At 39.9% G+C, this 20,000-nt stretch overlaps 1 protein-coding gene across 35 annotated transcripts in view; it reads right to left on the reverse strand.

The window, feature by feature from the left end:
* The window catches only part of LOC123499829 (calcium/calmodulin-dependent protein kinase type II delta chain-like), a 253,152-nt gene that overhangs the window by 134,122 nt on the left and 99,030 nt on the right, over positions 1-20,000 (reverse strand). For all 35 annotated transcript variants that reach the window (XM_045248330.1, XM_045248336.1, XM_045248344.1 and 32 more), the window contains exon 2: positions 9,585-9,679. In XM_045248330.1, the coding sequence (XP_045104265.1) occupies positions 9,585-9,679 (95 nt within the window). The remainder of the gene's footprint in view (positions 1-9,584; positions 9,680-20,000) is intronic.

The raw sequence follows: 20,000 nt of genomic DNA on the forward strand, positions 1-20,000 counted from the left end.
TCTCTCTCTCTCTCTCTCTCTCTCTCTCTCTTCCCCCTTGAAAATACAAAACTTCCTACTCAAAACCTCTCGTTCTGTCGCGTACATTGATCAACACCCGCGTCTGACACACCATTGAGGCAGATCATTGAGTGAACTACCAACACAACCATCAGAAATATCCCCAGTAGCCTCTAAAACACTCATATCTGTCCATCAAAAGTACAGTACATAGTTGATTTTCCAGGTTCCAGTGCCCTCTATTATTCATTGATAGTACAAAATAGTCGAAAAAAGACTAAACTATCATTAAAATCACAAAAAATACCCAGCATCTAATAAACCACTCATTCTTTCGTATTTATGAATAAAAAGCCCACTTAAACATTTAACCAGCTTTATAAGTGTTCCTTTTTTTTCCAGTAAGCGTGCAGAGTACAAATTAAATTATCAATAATCACAAAAAAAAAAAAAACACACACACACACTTTAAGATCCCATTATGAACTTCTACATCAAACACGCATTCTCTCATAGCAATCTATAATCTATACTCATAAGTCTTCAGTACAAGTTAAACTGTCACTACAATAACAGAAAAAAAAAGGCCCTTAAAAACACGGCTAACTTACAGCACAGCAATTTAAAGTAAGATAAGACGCAAGAAAAGGAAAGTTCGGGAAGGCAGACTACACACATACTCCTCAATCTCTCTCTCCTCGCCCCAAAGCAACCTTAGCGAAACCAAAACCCGCATAGAGGAAAGATAAGAGGCCTGGGATTGTATTGACGGTGGTGGTGGTGGTGGTGGTGGTGACGGTAGTGGTGCAGTATACATAAACTGTTCGAGAAATAAATAAAAGGTTTAGGAGGGAAAGGTAAAGAAAGAGATTTGCAAGAACAGACCCCACACTAACGTACCAGTAGACCAGTCAGCCAGTCAGTCAGTCAGTCAGTAATTCAGTCAGTCAGTCAGCCAGCTAATGTTATGCAGGCCAAGTTTCCAAGAACGCTGACTGTTCATGCTCGTGGAAGAAGGACTGGAGCGAAGGAAGTAAAGGAAGAGAAAGAAGGAAGGAGAGAAGGGTAAGAAGGAGAGAGAGAGAGAGAGAGAGAGAGAGAGAGAGAGAGAGAGAGAGAGAGAGAGAGAGAGAGAGAGAGAGAGAGATTGTTCGTCTTTTGTTTGGTTTTAGCACGCGACGCCACAACAATCTCTCTCTCTCTCTCTCTCTCTCTCTCTCTCTCTCTCTCTCTGCAACATAAACACACCCGCAAAAAATGCACACTTCCAAAATACATACACAAACAATTATACACAGACAACCACACATGCTAAATACACACTTATCAGAGAGAGAGAGAGAGAGAGAGAGAGAGAGAGAGAGAGAGAGAGAGAGAGAGAGAGAGAGAGAGAGAGAGAGAGAGACCAAGAAATGTGTATCTGTGTAAAGAAAGAAGATAGAAAAGTAAAAGGCCTTCTCTCCACCCATCACCTTTTCCTCTCCTTCCTCCTGACATACAACAAATAAATAGTACATATACATCAAAACCCAAGAATACATAATAAAGCGTAACACAGACTAATTTTACACAATGAATGAATAAATACAAACAATGGGAGAGAGAGAGAGGAAGACAAAAAAAAAAAAAAAATCAAATAATACAATTAACCCAAAAAAGAAAAATGAATTAATAACAGATAGCTCTAATTTTTGGGAGGAGCAGATGATGAATTATTTATCTATCAATAATATCCACTAATGAAACAAATATTCTGTCCTAAATACAAAATAATGAGAAAAGAATATGTGATGGATTGGAGACATTATGCATAAAAGGAGGAGGAGGAGGAGGAGGAGGAGGAGGAGGAGGAGGAGGAGGAGGAGGAGGAGGAGGAGGAGGAGGAGGAAATGGGGAGCTGGTGTTGTTTGGCGAAACTTCAAAATGGTGAGTGTGTGTGTGTGTGTGTGTGTGTGTGTGTGTGTGTGTGTGTGTGTGTGTGTGTGTGTGTGTGTGTGTGTGTGTGTGTGTGTGTGTGTGTGATAACTGGATCCCTCTTCTAATCTTTCTTCGGTTGTTTTTCTGTTCGCCAATTTTTAGTAGTAGTAGTAGTAGTAGTAGTAGTAGTAGTAGTAGTAGTAGTAGTAGTAGTAGTAGTAGTAGTAACAGAAAACTAACAATAACAAAAATATAAATACAAATAGAAATAAAAATGAAAGCAATAATAAAGATAGTAGTAGTAGTAATAATAATAATAATAATAATAATAATAATAATAATAATAATAATAATAATAATAATAGCAGCATCAGCAGCAGCACCACCACGACCAATAACAGCAGCAGTACCAGCATTCACCCATCAATTATCATTTCATATTCAAATTAATGCACAAATACATATTCAAAAACTGCTTTTAATTTTTCATACGCCAGAATCACTCCCAGCTCTTTTTATGGGCAAGACTGAAACATTCCGAAAAACACTGCGTTATTGAATCTGTCATCGTTGCAAGCAGGATATAGGTGGTGGTGGTGATAGTAGTAGTAGTAGTAGTAGTAGTAGTAGTAGTAGTAGTTGTTGTTGTTATTGTTGTTGTTGTTGTTGTTGTTGTTGTTGTAGCCGATAGACTTTTTGTATGTATTTCATTGTATTTTTCAAACGTTTTCTCTTTTCATTTATCTATTTATTTTACTGAAATCTTTATTTTTCTTTTCTATTATCAATTTCACTTCGTTTCTCTTGAAAATGCTCTCAGCTTCCACGGACCTTCACTTCTCTACATCTCTATCACTACTTTTCTTTCATTTTGCACACCACCACCACCACCACCACCACCACCACCACCACCACCACCACCACCACCACCACCACCACCACCAACGCCGCCGCCGCCGCCGCTACCACTACGACCAACACGAGAGGGCGCCATTACCAAACACCAAGGCGCAATCCCCTGTCAATCCAGAGGCAGGGAGCGGCGTCCCCTACCCAAGCAAACAAACAAACACACACACACACACACACACACACACACACACACACACACATCATTTATACGACCCCCTCCACCACTGCAAAGCCACACTCCGCAGCAGCAGCAGCAGCAGCAGCAGCAGCAGCAGCAGGAGCAGGAGGAGGAGGAGGAGAATACATACAAAACAAAGTGATACGTGAGACAGAGAGAGAGAGAGAGAGAGAGAGAGAGAGAGAGAGAGAGAGAGAGAGAGAGAGAGAGAGAGAGACGTAAACTGTTATGGAAGCCTTATTTTCTTTCTACTACCACCACTACCACCACTCCTACTGCTACTACTACTACTACTATTACTACCACCACCACCACCACCACTACCACCACCACAACTACTACCACCACCACCACCACCACCACCACCACCACCACCACCTGTACTCTTAATATGTAAGATAGGGGAGGTGAGGTCAAGGTCAAGAGAGAGAGAGAGAGAGAGAGAGAGAGAGAGAGAGAGAGAGAGAGAGAGAGAGAGAGAGAGAGAGAGAGAGCATTGGTGACAAGACAAGTCTCTCCTGAAATATATAATTATGCGGCTCAGCGGAAATATGATCTCTCTCTCTCTCTCTCTCTCTCTCTCTCTCTCTCTCTCTCTCAATCCCAGTTCCCTCAAGCCCTAAGAGTGTGGTGTTATCATTCCTCTCAAATCTTCTTCTTCTTCTTCTTCTTCTTCTTTTTTCTCCTCCTCCTCCTCCTCCTCTCCCTTCCCAATTCCCCATCAAAACCGGTGACTCAATCCCTCCAGTCTCTCTCTCTCTCTCTCTCTCTCTCTCTCTCTCTCTCTCTCTCTCTCTCTCTCTCTCATAACGCCACAATCTACTGAGGCATGAACACTCAGCTAAAAACAGTATCTTCTCATCACCCTCCCTCTTCCTCCTCCTCCTCCTCCTCCTCCTATTCTTCTGCTCTTCTCTTCTCATCCTGCTGCCGCTGCTCCTTCCCCTTCTCCTCCTCCTGTTCCTCTTCTTCCTCCTCTTGCTTCCCTCTCACGGTTTTTACACAAGAGCCCTCCGTGATAAGTCTTGGTTTGTTTCTTTTGGTTGATATTTTGATGTTTGAACTCTTCTCTCCTTTATTTTTGTTGCTGACTTTCAAGATTTTTTTTCTTCTCCTTGTCATTATTTTGATTGTTTTTTTTTTTTTTATACCATGTGGGCTTTTCACGAGAATTTCTGGGCTAAAGGGGTACTTTTTGTGGTACCTCTATCTCAAACCCCACCCGCTAGGAAACCCTTGCCCTGAGTGAGGAAGCCCAACCTATACTCGGACCGTGGACAGGATTCGAACCCGTGTGCTTGGAGACCCCTCAGACCAGACAGCACGTGTGGTTCCACTGTACCACGGCGGCCACCATTTACCGCTCCTCAGTACATCCATTTATAATTTTTCGTTTCTATCTTTATTCATCTTACCTTACTTTTTTTTTTTTTACTTTCCTTGCTTATCTTCCTTCTGTTTTCCTACTTTTCCATTCCTTGCCTTTAATTTTCTCACATTTTATTTCACCATGTACCTTTCTGTTCATTATCATTCTCTGTTTTTATCCATTTTTAACCTTTTGTCCCAACACGTTTCTTTCCAAATACTGCACTGCTTCGTAAAAGACACAGGCAAGCGGGGCAAGAAATCTACTGCTGTTTATTCTTCTTCTTTGTCTTTCCCATTTTTCCGAGTTACATTTCTTGATCTACCGGTGTTTGTTCTTTCTTCGGTTTTTCTCGCATTTTCAAGTTACAATTTTGGGCAAACATATCTTTTCTTTTTTTCTTTTTCTTTATTTTTCGCCTTTGAATCTTCCGCATTTATATTTTACTTTATTTCATTGTTATTTCTCGATCGCCACGTGTGCTTCTGTTTGTCCTTCTCTTGGTTCCAGGTAACATTTCAGAGCAGAATATCGTAAGGTATCCAAACGTTATCCTTTCCTAAATCTCCAAGAAATGCAAGAGAAGCATTCGATTACTTTTAGCAAGCTGTAGTGAAAGTTATTTGCGATTTTCAAGCATTGAGATTCCAGAGATATTTCCAATTCCTTCATTATTACTACCATTTTTTTATTCTCATTTTTTTCACATCTTACTTTACCTATCTTATCATCTTTATCTTTTATTTTCTTTCTTAGTAGCCACGTGTGCTCAGTTTGTTCATCTCTTCGGCTCCAGGTTACAATACAGAGCAGAATATTGTAAGGTATTGTAACGTTATCCCTTCCCAAACCCTAAAGCTTCACACTCAAGAGGGAAACATATTCTCCAACATCTCTGAGTCTCATCTTCATTACTTTTAACAAGCCGTAGAGAAAAATTGTACTACGTTTTCCTTGCATATGATAGTTAAAAGAAAAAAATAGTAAATAAGAACAAAAATAATGAAATAAGTAAAACATAATAATAATACGCTTCTTATATGAATCCAAACCATTTTCACAACGGAAGGCGGTGAAGTGGTGGTGGTGGTGGTGGTGGCGGTGGTGATGGTGGTGGTGGTACGTGGGGTCAGCGAGTGTGAGGCGCTAGTAAATGCACTTGAAGGAGGAAAGTGAAACCTCCCCCTCCTTTACCTCCTTTGTGAGCGGCGGGATTCTCAGCTGCAGGGACGAGTGGCGGTATGAATAGTGTAAACAACTGGAAGGTTCGGAGGGAGGAGGAGGAGGAGGAGGAGGAGGGTAGCGGGTGGGGTGGCCGGGTGAAGGCTGTGAGGGCTCATGAAAGTTGGTGGTCGTGATGAGACGTGAGGTTATGGGGAGGTTATGGGTGGGTGGGATGGGTGTGAGTATGTGAGGGTGTATGTGTATGTGTTTTCTCGTCTCCTTTTTCGCTTCTTTTTTCTTGTTCTCCCTCTTTTTTTTTATTATTTTCTCCTTCCTTGATGTTGAGATTTTTATTTTTTGTTGTTTCCAGTGGCGTTATTGTTAAAGCAGTAGTAGATTCATTAGATTCCTTAACCCCTTGAATACCATGACGTATTTCCATTTTCATTTTGCTTACTATTTGGTGATTTTATACCTTCAGAAATTTAGACATAGGGGATTAAAATATTGAAGACTGTGGCTATCAATTCTTTTACCTCCATAGACCCTTTCTAATGCCAATCAAATGGTCTAATCGTACATAAATCTCAAGGTAAAAATGTATCCCAGTATGGAAGAGGTTAACTGATTGCCTGACAGACTGACTTTTTCATTTCTTCCTCCTCTTTTTCTCTTTCTTCCTCCACTTCCTCCAGTCACTTTGCACCTCAACCTCATACCAGCCTTCATGTCTCTCCATCTCCAGCTCCACCTCCTTCCTCCACCTTCGACTTTCCTAATCAGTCCAATCCTGCACTCACCTCTTCCTTTCCTCTCATTGCCCTTCCGAAACCCAACCACCACCACCACCACCCTCCGGACATTAACCAGCACCGGCCTTCCCTCATTAAAGCAGTTAACACGAGAGCCTGTAATGACCTAGTTAGCCTCCTTCCCTCCGGTGCCACTAACAAGGCAGTGACACCAATTAGTGCCGGTACACCTGTGTGAGTGAGTGAGTGAGTGAGTGAATGAGCGAGCGAGTGAGAGTCAGTGGGTGGAAGGGTGAAGGGAGGGAAGGAGGAAGGGTGGGTAGGATGAAGGAAGGAAGGAAGGGGAAAAAAAAGGAAGAGTGGGTTGAAGGAGGGAGTTAAGAAGGAAGGAAGGGGGTGAAGGGAGGAGAGGGAGGGAGAGGGAGGGAGGCAAAGAAGGACGAAGGAAAAAAGGAAAGAAGGAAAGAAGGAAGGGAGAGCGAAGGAGTTAGCGTGATCTGTTCAAGGAAATACATCAATAATTACTATCATTATCTTCGGTGAGGTATATCTTTTCTCTCGCTAATTAGTGTCTCTGCTCAGGTAGGTGGATATGAACATGATACTGAGTGACACACACACACACACACACACACACACACACACACACACACACACACACACACACACACACTCAAAGGGAGATGGAGAGGTATCAAAGACGAGGGAGAAGGAAGGGTGAGGGTAAAGGGAGGGTCGAATGAGGAAGTGTATACATCAAATAGCTGGTGATATACTTGACACGTTGCCGCAATGCCTGAATGGTGGTGGTGGTGGTGGTGGTGGTGATGATGATGATGATGATGGTGGTGGTGGTGGTGGTGGTGGTGGTGGTGGTGGTGGTGGTGGTGGTGGTGGTGGTGATGATGATGATGATGATGATGATGATGATGATGATGATGATGATGGTGGTGGTGGTGGTGGTGGTGGTGGTAAAATGAAGATAGACTGAAAGATTTATACACTAAGAGATAGAAAGAGGAATAAATATATAGACTATTAGACACGTAAGTAGATGAATAGATACCGCAGACAGATAGATAGACAGATGGATAGATTGATAGATTGATAGATAAATAGATCATTTGTTCACAGATCTAATTTACAGTTTCTATCAAGCTTAAACCTTCATTTTCCTTTTCTAGTCGTAACTGTCAAACTCTTTATGTCTTGTATATCCATCTACTTAACTCTTTTCCTCGTAGGGTCAGTGACGTAACACCCACTACATGCACACGTCTTGGTCAGTGAATTGCAAGTTTTCGTCTCACCGTCACAAATAATACATAGACTTAACTAACTAACCAACTAACCTCTTCAATACTGAGACACATTTTTACCTAGAGGTTTGTGTACGATAAGACCATTCTAACATTAGGAAGGATCTGTGGAGGTCAGGAGATTAATGGCCACAGTCTTCACTATTCTAATCCCCTACATAAGTTTCTGAAGCTGCATAAAATCACCAAATAGTAACCAGAATGAATAGGAAAGGAATCGCATCTGCTCCTCTCACATATTTTTCTTAATAATTTCCTGCTATTCAGTAGAGTTTTTTTTTCCTTATGAGTTCCTTGATCTTATCTTTTGTTTATCATTTCAGTTCCGTGGACGCCTCGTTTGAATTCCGCCTCGGGATTACAAGATAGGGACGTGCCCGTGATACTATAACCGGATCACGTTCCAGAATAAGACTTCCCGGTATTGTAAAGTTGTGTTCTCAAATATAATAAATCCAGGTCACGCTCCACCACAGGACTTCTCGGGATGATGAAGGAGAAGTTACGAGATTGAAATTACTACAATGCGAAGTTATGACCTCAAATACGATACGAAGTTAATCTAAGCGGACATTTTTTCATCTTCGTTCATTTTCCTTCGTCCTTAGAGTCGCTGTGGCACGTACAAAGTAAAACCAGTAAATAAAAAGATAAAAAGGCAAAACTTGAGCTAACACGATGGTAATGAAACAAAATATCGCTAATAGGGAAGAACCTTTAAAAATAGAAAATCGGAGGAGGGAGGCACAGGATCCGTCACAATACTCTAAATAGTTCAAAGCATCCGCCGCGGGGAAGCTACAGTATGGGGAGGCACGGGAGGAGGAGGAGGAGGAGGAGGAGGAGGAGGAGGAGGAGGAGGAGGAGGAGGAGGAGGAGGAGGAGGAGGAGGAGGAGCAGGAGCAGGAGGAAGCCACATATAAGGAAGTCATACTTATCTCCAGAAAAAAGTTTAGTGAAAGGTTATGCTTCCTTGAGACTAAAGTGACGAGGGCTGGCGCTTGTGCTGGTGTTGTCAGGGCTTGCCTGGTCTTGGGCTAGTGTTGGGCTGGCGTTGGGGTAGTTTTCGTGTGGTCTTGGAATAGATTTTGTGAACTATATGGAATAGGTCTGAATGCAGTGTGACCCAACCACAGACGAAAACATGAGCGGGAGAAGGAAGAGTAAATAAAAATCAAAGAGAGTAAGAAGAGAAGTAGAAGAGAGAAGTGAGGGGAGGAAGTATATCAACATGAAATACAGAAATCGCTAAAAACAATAAGTGAAAAGACCTGATGTGACTTTTATTCATTTCCTACAATTGCTGCGATGAAAAAAAAACTCGGAACTTAGTAGATTAAATGAAAGTTCCTCCAATAACATCGGGAAGCAAAAAGTTAAGTACATAAATCAATCAGTCAGCCTTTCGACAATCGATTAAAAATAAATTCTCAAGTTTACAGCTATGTTAGTTGCATTAATGGAGTCTGTTCCTTTTCTAACATCTAAATTCGTGGCATCTATGAAAAAAAGTAAGTAACTATTATTCAGTCCTTATAATAGATGATAATCGTTCTGTCTTCTCCTTAAATTAAATAAATCAATCTTCATTGGCGATAGTTAAGAACAGTCCGGCTTCCTTGGCTGTAGAAAAAATTGGTTTGCATACATTTTAGTCACATAATTGGTGGTGACTTTCGGCGTAGATTACCAGTGTTCGCTTCTCAGGCAGGTACATTATTCTCTTATCAAATCTATCTGTCTATCTATCTATTCCTATTCTTTATTCATTCTTTCCTCTCAGTGTTTTTAGCGAAATAAATTTATCCAGCAACCTACCTCTTTATTTAGTGTTTTATTCGTTTATAAAAAAAATAATAATTCACACACTGACGCACAAACACACATACACACACACACACACACACACACACACACACACACACACACACACACACACACACACACACACACACACACACACACACACTCACCTCGGGCTGACAACTTCTTAGTGTTGATAATTTTGGCGGCAAACTCGAGCCCCGTCGTCTTCTGCACACACCGACGCACCACTGAGAAGGCGCCCCTGGGGAGGAGAGAGAGGAAGACACGTTAGCACCGTAACTCAGGGAGGCGCTTAGTATTGCGTCTCACAGTGCTGAAGGTGGACGATTTGCCTTCATGGTCAAGAGTAAGTGTGAAGGAAAAATTAAACAAACAAACAAACAAACAAACAAACAAACAAACAAATAAATAAATAAATAAATAAATAGTATACAAGTTCTCAATACTCAATGAAGTTCAAATAGTCACTTTTTCTTGATGTTTATTTCAACAAATATTACTATTTTCTTAATTCACATTTACGTTTTATCTATTTACTTATTAATTTATTTACTTCATCTATTTTACTTTAGTTTTTGTTTTTTCCTGTACTGTTGTGGCTTCTCTCAGTGAAATGGAACAATTCGATGCAAGTTACAGACAAAATATCAAAACACACCTCTGAGTAACCCTGCATTTCAGATCTTGTCCTTTAAATATTTTCTCACAGTGAAATCGTCTGGAGCTTCACAAGTTATCATATAATTGTTAGCAAGCAATCACATTATATCATACTATGGGCAGCAAGAGCCATGGCAGCAATTCCAATGTGTCTAATTAAATGTACAGCAAACGAGTACGTGACAGCACCTGTGGCAAGCGTCCTTCATCACATCTACATGTATGAATAGTGAAGAACAGGACGCCTTATTGAATTAGCTTACTGTCTATATCTCTTATTCTGTTATACTCTTTACTTCTTCTCTGTCCCTTACTGAGAGTTACCAAGTACTTGTACATTTTCTGCCTTCTACTCTTATTCTCTTACCTTCCTACTCCCAGAATTAATTGTTATCACCGGGATGTATTCTTTTTTACACTCTTTACTCTACAAACATCTCATTCAATTTCCCTCCTACATCAAGAATCCCTAGTTGCGTGCGGGACCTTTCCCTTGTTCCTCTTTACCTGTACACGTCCTTTTCCTTCCTCTTCCTTCACAAAGAAATACTCGTTACCTTTGTGTACTCTTCTTTGTTCTTCTTGCCTTCCATAAACCCTATTCTTTCCTCTTTACACACTCGGAATCACTTGGCAACTACTGATCCTCTTCCCTAAGTCTCTTATCTTATAAACATTAAATTTTTCCCCCCTTTCCTTTTTCCTCCTATGCCCTATAAACGCTTCCACATCAAGAAATCCTAGTTACGCGCATGTCCTTTTCTTCGCTGTTATCCTGTACACACCTCTCCTTCACCAAGAACCATCTCTGTAGTCTCGTCCTCTATAAATACTATTACTTCCCTTCTTGTATCAACAGTTCTTGGTTATGAGCGCGTCTTCTCTTCATAACCCGGTACTTCTGGCCTCCTTATCACTTTAAGAGTCAAACAGTTTATCACCTCATCATGTTGACAGTCAAACACCTTATACCTTGGCTTTTCTAGTCATGCTACCAACCAATTATCCTGACACATGACCTTTCTAGCACCTTACCAGTAGAATATTGTAACCCTTTCTCCATTTTACCAGCTAAATATTCGAATAAAAGAGTAACAGTGTATTTTCTATCATGCTAACAAATATCCTAACAAATATTCTAGCACTGGCCTTCCTGTCACACTTAGTCAAACATCCCTACACCAAAGAGGGGAATATCCTGCCACCTCCTACGGGATACCACTATAAGGAGAGACAATGGGTGTAAAACGAATGAATAATGTGAAGAAACTCGTGAGGGATCCAGCCAAGAGAATGAAAGGAGTGAAAAATTTATATAGCGTGAAGTTTACGATGAGGAAAAGAGAGAGAGGATGGTCAGAAAAAAGTGTATAAGAGCGCTAGAAAAAGAAAAAAAAAGTTGAGAGGGAGGAATAATAAGATATGTATGAAGCTATGAAGAGTTATGGGAGAGAAAGAAAAAATAATAATAAAAGTAATAGAAGAAAGACAGAAAGATGTTTAGAAGAAAATAAATAAATATAAAAAAGTGATATAAAAACAGGTTGAGAGGTGTGAATAATAAGATACGTTTGCACTAAGAAAATATATGAAGAAAGAAGAAAAAGAAAGAAAAATACTGGCAGTAGAAGAAAGGAAGAGAACGATAGCCAGAAAAACATAAAAAGTAGGGAAAAAAATACAGAAAAAGGTTAAGAGAAGGAATAATAAGATATGTGTGTGTGCTATGAAGCTGAGACAAAAAATGTAAAGAAAAAAAATGAGGAATAGTGGTAGAAATAGAGGTAGTGTGAATAGTGAATATAACGTAGGATATAAAGAAGATAAAGAAGGAAGGACAGTGTCACGAGGAGGAGGAGGAGGAGGAGGAGGAGGAGGAGGAGGAGGAGGAGGAGGAGGAGGAGGAGGAGGCGGCACCATGTAAATAATGCATAAAGGAAGAAGTAAAACACAAGCGAATGACTACATAAAGTCAGACAGACAAACAGAGAGAGAGAGAGAGAGAGAGAGAGAGAGAGAGAGAGAGAGAGAGAGAGAGAGAGAGAGAGAGAGAGAGAGAGAGAGAGAGAGGACTCTTCAACAAAAATGTAAAAGAAAACAAAAAGAAAAAAATAAGAGATAGAATAGAGACAACAATATCAAGAAAAATATGAAAGTAAAAGACAAAAAATAAAATAGGTCAGGTCAAAAGGAGGAGGAAGAGGAGGAGGAGGAGGAGGAGGAGGAGGAGGAGGAGGAGGAGGAGGAGGAGGAGGAGGAGGAGGGGGAGGAAAAAGAAGAGAAGGTGAGACACATATTCAACAGGAAATCATTACATACAAATGCCTCCGTAAGAGACCTCATCCCTCCCCACATTTCTCCCTTCTCCCTTCTCTTTCTCCCTCTCCAAAAGTCCTCCAGGCGCCAGACCGAGCCACTGGGGAAGGGGAGAGGGGGAGGAGGAAGGAGCGAAAAGATGTGATGTGCAGGCAGCGGGAGTGTTGCTCATAAAAGAGAGAGAGAGAGAGAGAGAGAGAGAGAGAGAGAGAGAGAGAGAGAGAGAGAGAGAGAGAGAGAGAGAGAGAGAGAGAGAGAGAGAGAGAGAGAGGGGGTGTTCAGAAAGAGAAAGAAAGAGAGGGAGGGAGAGTGAGGAGTGAAGCGCGTGAGATGAATACTGTAACAGAAGAAAAGGTCAGTTACATCTAAACCCAAAAATAGACCTTCTTGAACAGACACATTCAAGTCACCAGGAAGCACAGAGAGAGAGAGAGAGAGAGAGAGAGAGAGAGAGAGAGAGAGAGAGAGAGAGAGAGAGAGAGAGAGAGAGAGAGAGAGTGTGTGTGTGTGTTTCTGTCAGCCGCCCGCCCGTTCCACTCCATTCCACCCCTGCACAGCGATACAAGACAAGCCCCACACGTGCGCATATTATATTAGTAGTAAAGGTGGTTTAGGAGATGCGCGGCGTCGTCAACGAAGCGGGAAGCCAAGATGCGTGAGGAAGGGCGGGCGTGGCGGGAGAAGCGGCCTCGCGATCACGATAAAGGGACATAAAGGACGGTCCTCCTCCACTCCAGGGCGCGGCGCCATCCCTCACTTCCCGACTGCCTGCCTCCTCTCCCGCCACTTCCTGCACTGGGCGGTCGCCGCCGCCACCAGGTCACGAGCTGTGCCGCCGTAACTGTGGCGTCCATAAATTGCCTACTAATCCCTAATAGCGTGAGAAATACTGCCAACACCCACCAGCCTGACGCCACGAGCGGGAAGTTGCCAGCAGCTGCCACGTGGGTGCCTCCCCTGCCAGTGCCACTTAGCGCGACACCACTCATGACTTGCACACGTCCCCAAGGCACCGCCACCCTCCTCAGCCTACATCACCCGCCCATGGCTCCTCCCCACCTGCCCCGCGCCTGCTGCCTCGTTCCCAAAACTCCACGGTCTGGCCGCCCTCAGCCCCGCCGTAAACCTGAACGTAAAGCACAAAAATTCATGTGCAGATCAGCCCACGATCGCGTCTGTAGCCAACTTCCTTCCCTTGGTCACCGCTGCTCTTCCGTGAGGCGTTCGTCTTCCGCCACCCAGCCCGCCGCCCGCCTCTAACCTCTTCTTCCTGAGCAGGACGCCGCGATGCACCCGACAACACGACAGCCGCTGACCAGTGACTTAATCTCTCTCTCGTCCCTTTGTGTGGCCGTCACACGGACTGCCACGCGCTCTGTCCACACACACACACACACACACACACACACACACACACACACACACACACACACACACACACCTCCCTTCTGTCCCCTCTCGCCACCTCCCCTTGGCGTCCCATAAAGCGGGAGCCTCGCCGCGGATTAGCTGAGCTCCCCGTCGCCACTGGAGGACACTTGAAGGTGTTCCGCCCCGCAACACGGGTACGGCGGCTTCGGGTCGTCGCCCTGCTGCCAACCTCACCGCAACCCCGCTCTCTGGGCCAGATCTCACACCCATCCTGCATGTCCCCTGCAGCGCTCACCCCTGTCTTCTTTACTAAACTTCAGCCCTCATCCCTTGCAGAATTTATTTCCTCTCCTACCGTCTCCATCTCGCTACCCGCAAAACTTCGGTGGTGTCCACACCATCCACACGCCGCCCCGCCAAGGAGCGCCCGGCCGCCTGCAGCGTGCGAGTTGCGGCTTTAAAGAGCGGCGGTCGTGGCTCTTAGTTGTCTATGAGGTGGGCAGCGGCCGGCCGGCCCCCATATTACATCTGCCTGCCGGGAGACAGCCGCCATTATGAAGCGTGGCGGCGCTGGCAGCGGTCAGACGTGGAAACTTAGAACATTTGGGTCCTGAAAGCAAGACGAGCTGTCCCACAACTCTTACGCCCCATGCTCAACTTTGCAACACTCCGGGAGGTCTCTCTCTCTCTCTCTCTCTCTCTCTCTCTCTCTCTCTCTCTCTTTCTCAGTGGTGCGCACTTCCGAAGCCCAGTAAGTTCCAATAACCTGCCCAAATTAATTTCCCAGAACAGGATGATGTATGAACACACGTTGCTGCCACAGAATTAAGTCCGGATGAAGACATAACACAGCAGCACCACCACCACCACCACAACCCTCCTCTCCCCCAGCCCCACGGCCAGACACACACCAGCAGCCCACACAGCCCTCTCCACACACTATGTTATCTATTTCCCTTCCACCCACCATGCAACAGACACCAACACCCACCCCCCTAAACGTCACCCTCCAAACACACACACACACACACACACACACACACACACACACACACACACACACACACACACACACACACACACACATACACATAATTCAGTCCTTACAAACTAAGCTGCTTCGTGGAATTCACACAAGGGACTCATTACCAGCTCTCTGATTTGAAGAGATACGAAAATAAAAAAATAACTGACCTCCCTGTTATTTATGCACCATGATCACCACCACCACCAACACTACTACTACTGATACTACTACTACTACTGCTACTACTACTACTACTACTACTACTACTTACAACACCACTGTTACCGAAGGCCAGAAGAGGAGAGGAAAAATGTGTGTGTGTGTGTGTGTGTGTGTGTACTTGTCACTTGGCTAATGATTGATTGCATTACTGGCTCTCCTTTAACTTGATTCTCTCTCTCTCTCTCTCTCTCTCTCTCTCTCTCTCTCTCTCTCTCTCTCTCTCTCTGTGTGTGTGTGTGTGTCAGTGTCCTTGCCATTTATATTACATTTTCACTATTTTAACGACTTATGGTGATTTTCTTGTTTACTTTTCTTTTTTTCCCTTCATTGTCAATTCATATTACTATTATTACTACTACTTCTACTACTACTACTACTACTTCTACTACTACTACTACTACTACTACTACTTTTAGATTCATCTCTTGTTTCTGGTCATAATTTATTTTCATACATCTTTATACTTTCTTTATAATTTTCCTTCTCTTATTACGTTGCGGTTTTATTATGATTGTCTTTTGTTTTTTGTTCTCTTTTCCCGCGCTACTAATTCTTCACTCTTTATATTCTCTGTAGTTATTACTCTCGTTTTCTTCTTACTTTCATTTTCTTTTCTCTTATTTTACTCTCTCACTTTGTCTCCCAGCGCCAACTTTCGTAATCTTTTCTTTTCTTTATTTCCTTTTATTTTCTTTCGTACTCCGTGTCTCTCTCTCTCTCTCTCTCTCTCTCTCGTTTCTAGTTTATTCATTTTCTTCACTTATTACTTTAATTTTCGTTTCTTTTCTCTTTAAAAATTTTCAAGTCTTTTTCCTCCCTTTTTTTTCAATTACATGTTTTTATTTCTCCTTTTTCTTTTAAACATAATAATTTGAGCTTTGTTTTCTTTCTCCATTTACTAATTCATCTCCTTTATTTTTTCTCATACTTACTTCTTCCATCTTCTCTTCTTTTTGTTGTTGTTGTTTTCATTTTCTCTTTGCCCTTTTTTTTTCTTTTTTCCTTTATTTGCTACCCTTATCTCTCTATCTTAAAATGTTGCCTCGTATCTCTTCATATGTATTCTTACTACTCAACTTTATAATATCTCTCCTTTTCTTTTCAATATAATAATTTGACCTTTGTTCCCTTTCTCAATTTATTAATTCATCTCCTTTATTCTTCTTTTCTTCTTACTTCTTCCACCTTCCCTTCTTTTTTTTATGTTTGTTGCTATTTTCATTATTTTATTCCTTTATTTTTTTTTCTTCTTTCTTTTACTTGCTATCTTCATCGGTCTATTTTAAAACGTTGCCTGGTATTATTCCTTCATATGTATTCTCACTACTCAACTTTACAATATCATCGTTTGTCATCATGCCTTGTAAACTATTCCTTGTCGTGTTTATTCTGGTCGTCGTCTGCAATTTTCATCTAATTTCTTTATCACCTCAAGTCTCGCCTTAATGACACTGTACGGTTATTACCTTCCTTTATCATCAGTGTCGTCATTTCTCAATATTATTTTTCACATTTTTTATTTATTTATTCCTAACTTATTTTATGTTGTTGTTTTTTTATCATCTTTTCGTTATGAGCATTGTCTTAATTTTGCATGGTCACTTTTGTTCATTATTATTATTATTATTATTATTATTATTATTATTATTATTATTAACATTATTTTCTCAACATTTTTCTTTCCCTATTAACTCTGCTCAGTCTATTTATTTATTTGATAAGGATTCGATTTCTCATTTAAAGCTTTCGTTTTACGCTTCAAGTTTTTATTATTATTATTATTATTATTATTATTATTATTATTGTTATTATAGTTATTATTATCATTATTTTCATGGCTGACCTTCTTTCTTTATCATATCATTTTGCATTTAGTCTTACCTAATCTTATGGTTTTTGTATATATATTTGCATTCTCTTCCTCAGCCACAATTTTGCTTCATAATACTGTTAGTTCAATGTTCCCTTTATCATTATAATTATTACCATTTTTTTCACGCACTTACTCTCAGTTAATTATATTCTTTTACATTAGCATTCCCTCTCTCAATTCAATATTTTCACCCATAATATTGTAAGCTCAATGTTATTTTCTTGTTCCACTATTATCATATAGATTTTTTTATTATTTTCTTTTCGCATTTAGTCTTGTTCATTTTATATTGTTTCATCTTCACACCAACACACTCGGTCTTTTTTTTTTTTTTTTTTTTTGCCTTCCCAAAGCTGTGAGATCATTATTCACATTTTTCCATCGCTATTCCCATGATTTCTTGGTAATTTTCTTCCCCTGATTAGTTTCGTTCATCTTATAACATTTTTCGATATTCTAATCTGTTATTCATTGAGAATCTAACCTCAGAAAATTGTATACACATTATCTTCCTTCTTATTTATTTATCTGCCATTATTCACTTTCCTTTTGTCATCAACTTTCTATATAATTACGTAGTCCTTTTCTTTTCTCTTCCAGCGCAGGAGGCTGAGTGAAAATGTCTAGGCGTTCTAACAAAGGAACTAATTAGAGTCTTGTTCGTCCTAAAACTCTCTCCTGTTTCCGAATGTACCCCAAACACACACTTTCTTCTTTTCTTTCTATATATTTCTTGTGCCACCTTTTATGTAAGTTCACCCTGTGTTATTTTGTATTCGTTCCTCACCTTACTTTTTTCTCCTTTATAGAACTTCTTTTCGTCATCTTTTTGTATATATTTCCAGTACTTTGTATTCAGTTCTTGTTCTTTATTTTGTTTTTCTTGTTTTTTTTATATTTCCTGGAATATGTATTTCTACTGTCTTTTCTATTGCGTGTGTTATGAATTATTCCTTTATCTAACATTGCAAACACCTTTTTTTGTCACCTTTTCATTTACTTTCTTGGTGCTATTTTGAAATCACTCTGTTTTCCTACTTTTTCCCCATTTACATTACTAATCTGTTTTTTTTTTTTTCTTTACACTTTTTTTTTTCTCGTATATTTCCAGCTCTTTGCATTTACGTAATTTTTTTCTCTCAATATAAAGTTGATATTTTTGGGGGTGTAATTCTTCGTCCTTTCATGTAACTTTTTCACATGTCCTTGGACCATCTTTTATGTAAATTACCAGACTTTTTTTTTATTTAAATATCCAGAGGTGCATTTTCTCCCCATTTTTTACACAACGTCTCTCGTTTTTTTTTTAGTTTCTTTTAGAGTAGAATTATTGCTTATATAAATTCCCACTTTTTTTCTTACTCCAATTTCCCTACGGTCTTTCCTCTTTATATAACTAAGCTTTTTTTTTTTTCTTTATTTCTTTTTATTTCTACTTATTTTGTCACTTCGGCATATAACTTCACCTACAACTTCTGCTTCGACTTTTGTTTACTCCCTTACAATATAAAATTTCTATCCTCGCCATGAAATAGACAAACTACCAATTACTTCCCTATTTGTATCTCTTTTCCATAATTATTTGACACTTACTTCCATCTACATTTATCTTTTCCTCCAATTAGAAGACAAGCTATTTTTTTTTTCTTCATATTTTCTATCCTTGCATTATAACTTATTGTTTCTTCTCTCCTTTTACCTTTGTTCCCTTCCAGCGTAACATTTTCTCGACTTTAAATGACTAAGATCCTTTTAAATAAGTAATGTGTCACCTTTTATGTAACGTTACTTCATTTTCATCTAATTATTTTCTTTATCTAATATTATGTTTTTATTATCTAACCCTTTTTTTTTGTCCTTTACATAACTCGGCTTCTTTTTTATGAGTCTTATTTTATTCATCTGACACTTATCTCTTTTTTTTCTTGTTCATGACGCTTATCTTTTTTTTTTTTTCTTCTTCTTCTTCTGAATAATCTTACATAAACATCTCGTTTATATTTACCATCTTCTTTTTCTCACATAATTCAAGTTATTTCTATTAATATTTGGCATTTCTTTTTTTACAATTTTTTTTTTTTTTTTTTTTTTTTTACAAGAGGTTGGTAATCTATTTAGTCTTTTTTACTGATATGTTTTGGTTTCACTCAATCAAACATTCTTTTACTTACCTAACTTTTATCTGACATGTTGTTTCTTAATGTACACTTGCCTATTCTTACATACCTTTACTATTAGTTTTTTATTTCTTAATACAATTTTCTTTCAATTATCTATCAAATTTTCACTTTTATTTTTGCGCCCGCTTGATACTTTATACGCGAGTCTTACTTTATTACCTCAGCATAACGATATTTTACACAGTGTTACATAACTTGCACTCATTCATGCTACTACTTCTCTTAATGACCTTCCCTTCCTTCTTTACGTAACTCAGCCCTCTTGTCTCTGTTTACTTGTTTACAGAGCGTTCGAGGAAATACCAACGTAATTCACAACAGCTTTCGTTCTTGCGACATTACAATTTCTTCATTTCCTTATCTTTCTTTTCATTTCTTGTTTTTCTTTCCCTTACTTTCATTAAACTAGTCCTTTTCCTTCTTAACCAAACTGATTTCTATCAAAATCCTTCGTTAATACTAAAATTGTTGAGTTTTCATACTTTTCCCTTTCCTTTTTTATTTTCAAATGCTTCTATTCACAACAAAATGTATTTATTATTCCTTAATTTTCACTCATTTTACATGTGCTCTATTATTAACACCTCTCTATTTCTTATTTTTCTTCTTTTTTTAACATAAGTTCATTCATCTCTGTAGGGTTCCACTAGATTTTAACATAATTTTCAAACTCCGTTTTTTTTTTTTTTTTTTCTTTCGTTGATACAAATGTGTCTGCAGCTAACATGACATCGCTCTTATTAGTTCACTCCCTTAATTACGTCTATGTGCATGCTAATTAACAAAACTCGCAGCAAAACTCATAAATACATTTCTTTTTTTTGCTTTTTCCTCTTTTCTTACGTACAAAGCTTTCAGAATAATGACATCCTTTAATTTTGCAACATTTCTCCTCTCTTTCTTCTCTTTTATT

Source organism: Portunus trituberculatus, chromosome 50, assembly GCF_017591435.1.
Source record: "Portunus trituberculatus isolate SZX2019 chromosome 50, ASM1759143v1, whole genome shotgun sequence".
Taxonomy (NCBI): Eukaryota; Metazoa; Arthropoda; class Malacostraca; order Decapoda; family Portunidae; genus Portunus; species Portunus trituberculatus.